This window comes from Leptomonas pyrrhocoris (assembly GCF_001293395.1).
Source record: "Leptomonas pyrrhocoris isolate H10 chromosome Unknown, whole genome shotgun sequence".
Taxonomy (NCBI): Eukaryota; Euglenozoa; class Kinetoplastea; order Trypanosomatida; family Trypanosomatidae; genus Leptomonas; species Leptomonas pyrrhocoris.
The window spans coordinates 81,922-91,787 of record NW_015438389.1 but is presented as its reverse complement, the minus strand read 5'-3'; the positions used below and the strand labels follow the sequence as shown (position 1 = coordinate 91,787).

General features: G+C 53.6%; 1 protein-coding gene across 2 annotated transcripts; it reads right to left on the bottom strand.

Moving 5' to 3' along the window:
* Nucleotides 1–1,032: 1,032 nt before the first annotated feature.
* ABB37_09629 (putative mitochondrial fatty acyl CoA synthetase 2) lies at nucleotides 1,033–3,654 on the bottom strand (the record flags this gene model as incomplete). 2 transcript variants are annotated; one of them, XM_015809211.1, is made up of 1 exon in its annotated part: nucleotides 1,033–3,654. In XM_015809211.1, exon 1 carries the CDS (start codon nucleotides 3,139–3,141, stop codon nucleotides 1,033–1,035), a length of 2,109 nt encoding a protein of 702 aa, XP_015652147.1. In that variant the 5' UTR covers nucleotides 3,142–3,654. The 2 variants fall into 2 exon arrangements, with proteins under 2 accessions (XP_015652147.1, XP_015652148.1); XM_015809212.1 differs by having other exon boundaries at nucleotides 1,033–3,651.
* Between the last annotated feature and the right edge of the window lie 6,212 nt (nucleotides 3,655–9,866).

The following is a 9,866-nucleotide window of genomic DNA, read 5'->3' as shown; positions in this document are numbered from 1 at the left end:
ATATTAATCCGTGCAAACCAAGTTCCACTTGGACGGATCGATGGGTATAAGCGCCATATTGAGGGAAACTACCTAAAAGGGTTTTAATATATTTATGAATCTACTAATTTTTTTTTTTTATAAAACTTATGAAACAACTGGCGATGATTATAAGAAACAACTGGCGATGAATATGTAAAAAACTTGCGAATAAAACTCTGAGAAGGGAGTTTTCAGCGAAAAACCGGAGTTTCTCTCGATGCTGAAAACAACTGTGCCAGGCAAACCAGAATACGGAAGAACCAGGATTCAGGAGGTAATAGAAAAGGAGAAGATAGTTTAGAGCATTACCCTAAATGACCGAGATCCGCCAATCTCTCCGCTGCCAATCACATTCAACTCATTTTTTCCGTCCCTTCCATTCCCCTCGCAGGCTCACAAAAAAACGGGGAAAACCAGATATCTATTGTAGAACAGCGGGGAGCGCGGCGCCTCATTAGCGGTGCACACTATTGCGGTGAGTCAGCATCCGTCAACGTATAGGTGGGAAAAAAACTAAGTAAACAAACAGACACGAAAAAGGAGGGTGGCGCAGGATGACCCTTGTAAAGAACTTAGTAAGAAGAAAACACACACACACACACTCACCCAGAGAACCCCTCCCTCCTCTGCTCTCACACTCACGCACAGGCGCAGCACGCACACCATGTGTGACGAGATAGAAGCGGGGGAAAACACAGTTAACTCCAGTGATTTAATGCACCAAAGGCAAGAGAAGAGGAAACGAAAAGACGGAGAATATATATATATATCAAGAAGAAACAGATAGTTTTCTTCATGGCTCTCTCTCCACACACACACTCACACGCACACACCCCATTAACAATATATGCTTGTGTGTGTGTGTGTGTGTCGCTCTCTCTCTCACTCCTTCTCCGCTCCACGAGCGTTGAAGTCGCGCTGCCCTTCCTCCGCCCTTCCTTAAAAAAAAAAACCTTCCTTTTCTCCTCCTTCTCATCTCGTGCGCTCCTTTGCATGGCACTTCCCCTCATCTCAATCCTTGAAGAGCTCCGAGATGATCCGCGTGTAGCGCGACTCCACGTTGCCGCGCCGCAGCTTCAACGTCGGGGTCAGCAACCCGTTCTCGGGCGTCCACTCATCTGCCAGAACCCGCACGTTCTTCACCAGCTCAAAGCTCTGTCGCCCAGCCGCCCGTGCCGTCAGCGCGAGCGAGGCGGCAGCCGCCTTGTGAAATGCCGGGTTCTTCGTCAGCTCCTCGAAGCTTCCCGCGATGCTGTGCTCCTTTGCAAAGGACAGGGCACGCTTCGGGTCCGCCAGGACGAGGGCCGCGACGTACGGCTTTTCCGGGTGCACCACCACGCAGACGCCGTTGACCGCGCAGAGCTCGTTCTGGCTGTAGATGGCCTCGAGCGTCTCCAGGGCGATGTACTCACCCAGGCAGTTCTTCGCGAGGGCCTTCACCCGTCCGACGATGCGCAGCTTCCCGAGTTTGGAGATGCTACCCACGTCGCCGGTGTGGAACCAGCCCTCCGCGTCAAACGCCTCCTTTGTCAGCGCCGGCTGCTTGTAGTACTCTTTAAACATGAAGGGCCCGCGCAGGCAGATCTCGCCACGCGGCTCCGGCTGATCGGTGTGCGTGTACGAGTCCACGTCCTGCAGACGCATCTCGCAGGTTTTCACGAGCTGACCCACGCAGTTCGGCTCCATGTCGCCCAGCCGCTGCGTTGCCCCGCAGCAGACCGTTTCTGTCAAGCCCCAGCCCTGCAGAATCAACGGGCCACCGCAGACAACGTTGATGAACTCCTGCGTGGAGGGGGAGAGCGGGCCGCCGCCGCTCAGCATGCCGTACACCCCACCCCCCAGCACCGCCCGCGGTGCACTGAAGGCTTTGTCGTTCCAGTACGGCGTGTCCTTCGCCTCGAGCAGCGCCGTCCGCCGCGACTCGTAGGCTCTATCGTAGATGTCCCGCTTTATCGACCCGGGCGGCGGCAGGCGACCCTCCACCGTCTTGCGAATCGTGTCGAAGATGCGCGGCACCGACAAGATCATCTTCGGCTGGAACTCCTTCAAGTCACCGTGCGGGACCGCGTACGCGTCCGTCAGCGTCCGCGGGGTGCCAAAGCCGACCAACGTGCCGCGGTCGAAGAAGATGTTCACCACCGCGAACTCCAGAATGTGGGCCAGCGGGAGGTAGGCGCAGTAGATCTCGCCGTTGCCGCCCGGTGTGTAGAGGTCCATAATGCGGTGGTTGAGCGCCTCGCAGCCGGCCGCGATGCTGCCGTGGGTGTGCACGACGCCCTTTGGGTCGCCGGTCGTGCCGGAGGTGTACATGATCAGCGCCACGTCGTCGCTTTCGGTGGTTGTGTAGACGGGAACCTCCGCGCTGACCTCCTCACCCGTTGCCACCACGTCCGTCCACGCCACCACGTGCAGGTCGTGCGTTGGCGTGTTGACAGGCACGTCATCCAACGCGATGACCACCGGACTCAACCCTTCCTGCGACAGCACCTTCGTCAACATGCCCACCTGCGAGCCGTTGCAGATAATTGCCTCGCTGTCCGTCTCGCGCAGGGCGTAGCGCAGCGCGTCCTCGCCCAGGTTCGCGTACACGGTGGAGGCGACCATCCGCTGCGTCCAGATTCCGTAGATGGACACCATCCACTCCCACCGCGTCTCCTCGTAGATGGACACCGTCGCGCCGGCCTTCAGCCGGAGCAGCGCGGTCAGCCCGCGGCCAAAGGCGAGCATCTTACTCCACATCTCCCCGTAGGTGATGAGCTTGTGGGGACTGCAGTGGTAGTAGTTGAAGATCTTCTTCTGCCCGTTTGTCGGGTCCGCTACCTCGCGCTTTTCGATGCTCTCGATCACGCGGTAGCCCATGGCGGGCAGGTCGGCAGAGACCCGCGCCCGCGACTCCACCCGCTCCACCCAGTGCTTGCCGTAGTAGTGCTTGTGGCACAGCTCAGCCTGCTCGGCGTCGGACGTGTTCGCAAAGCGGTAGATAGCGCTGCAGGTGGGTGTTTCAGTGCCCGGCAGCGCATCCGCCTCCTGTCCGTAGGCGCAGAAGTCGGCGATGATGGGATGCACGTGGACAGACTGGCTGCTGCGCCACTCCATCACGGAGGACATACACCCGCCCATGATTCCCAAGAAGTTAAAGAGGGAGAGATATAAAGAAAATATACAATCAAGATGGATTAACGCAAGACCCCCAAAAGAAAACCTGCGAGAGGTGCCTTTATTTATAACTTCTTTCTTGTTGTTGTTGACGTTGTTTTGCGCTTAGAGTTTTGAATTAGGAGGTCTGAATTTACGCGTGTGGACTTCGGTGCGGGAACCCCGAGGAGGCGAATGAGCTGACAGGTCCTTTGTTTTTTTTTTTCCTTTCAAGAGTTATTTTTGAAATAGACGAGGAAGCGTTGCTGCTGGGAAGGTGAGGAAAGGTTGAGGGGAGAGCGACAACAGAAGCAGTACGTAAACAAAAAAAAAGAAGGCGGCGTAAAGCAGATGTAAAAAACTGTGAACGACTCTCTCCTACACGCTGACACACAAACACACACAAACGCAAACACACTAAGAAGTAGAAGAAGGCGAGTCTTGAAACGACAACAGCAAATATATTTATGTATATGAGTTGCAGGAGCATTTGCTGCTCAACCATCACGAGGTAGCCGCCCAGGAGAAAGAAGAAGGAGAAAAGACAATGAAAGGAAGATGAAGGACGAGGGAGAGAGAGAGGAGGGGGGGGAGAGAGAATCAGAAAGCCACTCTTGCTGCTGTTTCGAAAACAAACAAACAAAAGAGCCTTCAACGTGTTCTTCATCATTTCATGTTTGCTGAGAGGTCCGTTGGTGTTTTCGCGAGGTAGCTGTCAGACGCCGCAACACGCAAGTACAATGCCTTAGCACACCACTAACTCTCCACTCCCCCCCCCCCTGCAAGAAGGAAGGGATACCGATTACAAACACACACACGCACACGCATTGTTCGTCACGCGTTTAATGAAACAATGCGGGCACGACGAAGGAGGAAAAAGGAGAAGAAATCACTCGCACAGACTCACCACGCTCACACTCACACACACACACACAACCCTGTTCATGCGAACCGATCATGCTAGAGAGGGCGAGCGAGCAAGAAAGGGCGAGCGATAGGAAGCGCAGGTGAGACGAACGCCACCATCATCACCAACCGTTCTCTTCTCCTCTTCTTGTTCTCTTCGCCTTGCGTGTGTTCTGCCGCAGCGGCTGAAATTGGTTTATTCTTTTTCTCTGGTTTGGTAGAGATTTTGAACTATCAGAGTGCTGGAAGAAGACGAAGAAGAAGTGGTGGGGAGGTATTCTCGATGGGGTGGAAAACAACAAAAGAGAAGACAGAGGACAACAACAACGCATACACAAACACACTCAGAGAGAGAGAGAGAGACGCACATACACACACACCACAAAAATCCATAGCAACGGTAAACGACTGATTCTCCTTTTTCTCATTTCAGAAGAAGTGAAATAGGGACAGCCCGGAATGACGCACAGACTCGTCATCACGCGGTGCAACCCGCAGCGACGCAACCAAAAGAATGTAGAGGTGTGGCTGGAGGAAAAGTCAAAAAAAGGGAAAAAAAACTCATGCAGGAGAGAGAGAGAGAGGTGGTGAGAGTGTGTGCGTGTATGTGTGGGTGAGTCGCGCAAGCGTTATGGATATACGTAGGAATATATATTAAGTTCCCCTCAGAAAAAACCACCGCCACAACAACAACAACATAACTCCTCTACGGGAGGTATGGTATATATATATATATATATTATCTTTTTCTCCTGTTGGGTTCATTCACTTCTCTTGACGTCCCCCATCCACTCTGCACCGCCTTTAACTCTTTCCTTTTTCTTCTCTTCTCTGTGGTGGTACGCATCTGCTTTCCGCGAATGAAGACGAGTAAACAAAAAAAAAAGAAGAAGAAGATCCCGCAGCCGTCACCGCCACAAAACAACAACAACAAAGACATCAACAATCGACAAGTGGTGAACAACGGTGAAGGACGAAACAGACATGAAGAAGAGGAAGAACATAGAAAACAAAACAAACAGGCCACTGACGAGCGGCACCACCGCCGGTGAGTGACAGCATTGCGTCTTCGCGAATGGTAATGATGCTAAGAAACCACCGACGACCAAAAAGAAAAAAATATAAGAAAACAAAAGAAAAGAAAACAGACAATATAAATATAGGTCTTTGTGTGGATGATGCATATAACATGAGAACGAAAAATACGAAAGCTTTTGGTTCTGTTTTCTTCGGGTTACTCGCTCGTTTCACAGCAACGAGCGGCATTTGCATCTTTTCTCCTCCCTCGCCCTCCCTCCAGTGTGTGCGTGAGTGTGTGAGCGCAGCGGTTGCGTATGCGCGTGCATGCCCGTGTACGAGCAAGCATCAACGTTCACGTTCATCATCTTCTTTCTCTCTCCATCGCGGTTATCTCCATTTTACATTTCATTTTTTTACTTTATACCAGTCACGTCTGACAGCTCCACTCGCAAACCGCTCCGCGAGTGTGTATGGCGCGAGGGAACGCCGGAGATGAAGAGAGGCGGTGTGGGGAGGCGAGAGGGGAAGGGCTGAGTGCTCACCGCACGCAGAGGGACCCGCAAAATGAACGACTGCAAAAACAAGAAAAACAACGGTAAACGTGGTTTCTTCCACAACAACAACAACAACAACAACAGAGCAAGTGTTCTCAGCGAAAGGACGATTATTTCACATCAACAAAGATACAAAAGAAAGAAACATATTCTGGAAGGGGAAAAACCAAACAACAAAGAAAGTAGAGCCGTTAGAAGGAATCAGAAACCACTTGAAAAAACGAAAAGAAAGAGTTCAAATTGGCAGGCGATGTGATTGGTGATTGGTGATTGATTGCGGTGGAGGTGCTGAGAGCCAACGACGCCGTCGCAAACACGGCGCAGACACACACACACCTCACGTACAGCGAAACGAGAACGTCGTCCGAAAGAAGAAAAGAAAAAAACAGAAAGGAGAAAGAACAACAACAGCGAAGAGAAAAATAGATAAATAGGTAAACAGACGAAGCAATCAAGGAACGAATAAACAAAGTGATAAAAGAGTCGACGGAAGAAACGACAACGAACTAATAAAAATAAGATAAGAAAAGAGGGGGAAGAAGGTCAACAGCTGACTTTCTGTTCATTCCCTTTTTTTGTTAAATGAAAAAATCCTTTTCTCCTTTGCTTTAGGGTTCTTGACCCTCGAAATCAATACACCACGCGTGGAGGGGAACGCGGGGAGAAAAAGTTGGTGACGAAAGGTGGCGCGCAGAAAAAATTTGTGTGTCACTGTTTATGTTTAAGTGTTTTTTCTTCGAAAAAAAAAACTTCTTCTTTTTCTTTTGGTTGGAGAAGTGCGCGCTCCGTGCGGCCTCCCTTTCGTTTTTTCTCTCTCTCTCTCTCTTTGTTGTTGTCGTTGTTGAGATCCCTGAGACACATTACGGGCGACAAAAATTATGCTTACTACTTAAAAATCTTTTTTTTTTCTTTTAAAGATTTAGCGTCGAAACACACGACGGCGAGAACACGGGCGAGGAGAGAAGTGGATGATGCTTTTCTTTTCTTTTCACCTTTTCTTCCTCCTTGAGTGTTAGGAGGACCACAGATACACTCAGGCGGAACCGCATCCACCACACCGTTGCTGCACCTGCACAGAAAGCTTTCCGCCCACCATAGAAGGAAACGTCAACGGTTATTCTTTTTCCCTTTTCCACGACGCTGAGACGTGCGGAGCAGCGACCCTTCGCTGCTTTTCCTTTTTTCCCTTTTCGTTCTAAAGTCATCGGATTAAAAGTAAAGGAGAACACAACCAAGCAAAGGGCAAACAAATCAAACCGCAAAAACGGTCAACGAGAGGGGAGGGTGGGCCCGTGCACCAGAAGAGGAGCACTACACATATATTTAAAGAACGAATTCCGTTGTGTACGCGTTCGAGTGGGTGTTTCTCATGACCTCCCCGCTGCACGAACACGCGCGATCCCGATCGAAGAGTCCCTCCCTCCTCCCTCCCCAAAACACACACGCGAAAACAAATGAGACCGCGAACGGCAAACAGGAACAACGACACACACGGCTCTTTCGCGTCTCCGTTCGCTTCACCTCGGCGCACGACTCAGTCAAATAATATATAGAAATCAAAAGTAGAAAGGGAAAGATAAAAAAAATTAATAGAAGCGATACGGGCGGGCTAGGGAGAGAGGGCGAGGCTGCGCCTGCGAGTACGAACGCACATGAAGGAAGACAATCGACACGGCGAGCCATCAACAATTATATCAAGAGCAAAGGAGAGCGAAAGGCAGAGAAAGCGAAGGACAGACGTGTGGGGAGACAATATATATATATAGCACAGGCTATACATCATAACAACCACAAAAGTAGGGGGACTTTCGTTGCTGCTCTGGCCCTCCCCCCGCCCCTGCACGCCTTTTCACTTCTTCTTCTCTTTCTCTGCTTATCAGCTGAGTTTCAAACAATTAAAAAGAGAAGGGAGGAGGAAAGGAAAGAGAGAAAAAAAAAGAAGGCAGGCTTTTAACACGCTCCGCTGTCGAAGTCAAAAAATCCCCAAACATACAACACACACAAGAACACACAAGTGAGGCAGAACAGACCGCCGCCTTCTCCGTTCCATGCAAGAAGAGGGGAGGAGGGGGGCGGGCGACAGAAATGGGGCGCTGTATCCTGCGCCGCCCAAGCCATTGCTGTCACGATCAGCGCTCCGGTCATCAATAGAAACACGCACAGAAGGAAAAAACGAAAAAGTCAAGGGGAGAGAAGGAGAAGAAGAGCCGAAAGGAAGCAACCACATCCACATCCACCCCCCCCCCCCCACCCACCACCAACGTGCGTGGGACTGGGAGCGCAAAAGCGAATAATAATAATAATGGCTATCATAACAGCCAGAAGCTGTCCACGGAGAGACGCACTCAGTTAAAAAAATATGAGGAAGAAGAGGAGAAAAAGGAAAAGCACCGACACTGTGCCGGCGACGTCGCAAGAAGCAAAATAAAATAATCAAAAAAAAAAGAAGTCAACAAAACAAACAAAAGGATATATATATGGAAGAGCCTGAGCCCAGGCGTTGACAGCGACGCACTCCACTCGCGCCGTGAGATAGGCAGAAACACACACGCCCACATACACAAACACACACCCAGCACATATGTATATAGATATGTATATAAATATCAAGGGAAGTGCGTCGCGTTAGTTAGAGGAGAATTAGGTTTTGAAGCGGAGAAGACAACACACACACACACACACACCGCACCATCACAGCGCAATACAAAGAATAGTAACAAGATAGGAGAGTTCGAGGGAAGGCGCCGGTGACGTGACAGCTCTCCCTTTCATCTCCTTCTCTCTTACACGCCTACTGCTGACGGCAGCCACCGCCGCCCTTTTTCTCTTCCGGGTGCGCCTCCGCCTTCACCGGGTCGTGCACTTCCGCCGCAGCCGGCTCGGACGCGGTTGGCGGCGGGGGAGCCGCGGCGGCCGCCGCAGCCGGCTCTGGCTCGCTCGCCGGGGCGGCGACAGCAGCGATGTTCGCCTCCGCGGCAGGAGCGGAGGGCGGTACAACGGCAGCCTCCGCCGCAGTCTCCGCAGGTGCGCCGTGGTGGGTATCCGTGTCCTTCTTGTCACCCTCCGCCGTAGTAGGAACAGCAGCAGTCCCCGCAGACGCGCCTCCCTCTGTGCGATCGGACGTGCCGGCCGCAGGAACAGGAGCGGCGGCAGCAGTATCCTCCTCCGCACGGCTGCCCTCCTTCTTCTTCCTGTCTCTCTTCTTCTTCTTGGCGCCGTCGTCGTCCGCGGTGGGGGAGCTGCCAGTCGTGGTGGACGCGCTGTCGCGCGGAGAGGCGGCGGCGGCGGCGACAGGGGCTTCACCCTCCGCAGACGGGACCGCCGCAGTGGCTGGTGCGCCTCCCTCGTCGTTGTTCGATGTGTTGCCGCCGGTAGGAGCAGCGGCAGCACCCGCAGCGGCAGCGGCGGCGGCAGCGGCGGCGGCGGCCTTCTTCTCCTTCGCCGCTGCCTTCTTCCGCGCCTTCTTCGCTGCCTCGGCTTCAGCTTTCTGCTCGTCCGTCAGCGGCGGCTTCGCGGCGGCGGCGGCGGCAGGACCGCTGTTGTGGTTGCTCGTTGCGGATGTCGGCTGCGCAGCGGCGGCAGCAGTGTTTGCCGGCACCGGCGAGGCGTTCGCGCTGCCCGCCGCATCCGTCTTCATGCATGCCGTGCACATCATCGACCCCTTATGCCGGCCTTTTGCCCCCCGACGCACCTCCTTAAACTCCCCGCACCCCACACAGAAGCCGTAGCCAAACTTGGACCAGCAGGAGTAGCAGTAGTGCTTGTGGTCGCGGCGGTCGACGCGGAGGTCCTCGCTCTGCTTCGACTTGTGGCACTGCGCGCAGCTGCGGCCTTTGTGCTGCTCGGCTGCGGCAGCCGCGGCGGCCACGCGAGCCGCAACAGGGGCTTTGCCATCCGACGTGATGGCTGGCGCCGTCGCACTGGCGGACGGCGGACTGGCGGCACTCACGGTGGAGGCAGGAGTTGCCGCGGTCGCTGCGACTGCCGCCCCGTGGTTCACCACGTGCAGCGATGGCACGATGCTCGCGAGCTCCTTCAGCTGCTGCTCCGTGCTCCGCGGCGACTGCGCGGGCGGGGTAGCGGTGACGAAGGGCTTCGCCGGGACAGCCGCTGAAACGCGAGACAGCATCGCAGAGGCAGACGGGAAGAGAGAACGGCTCGGAGCTCCAGCAGCCGTCGCGGCGACAACCGGTGCGGCCGCAGCAACAGCCACCACCGCCGCAGGCACCG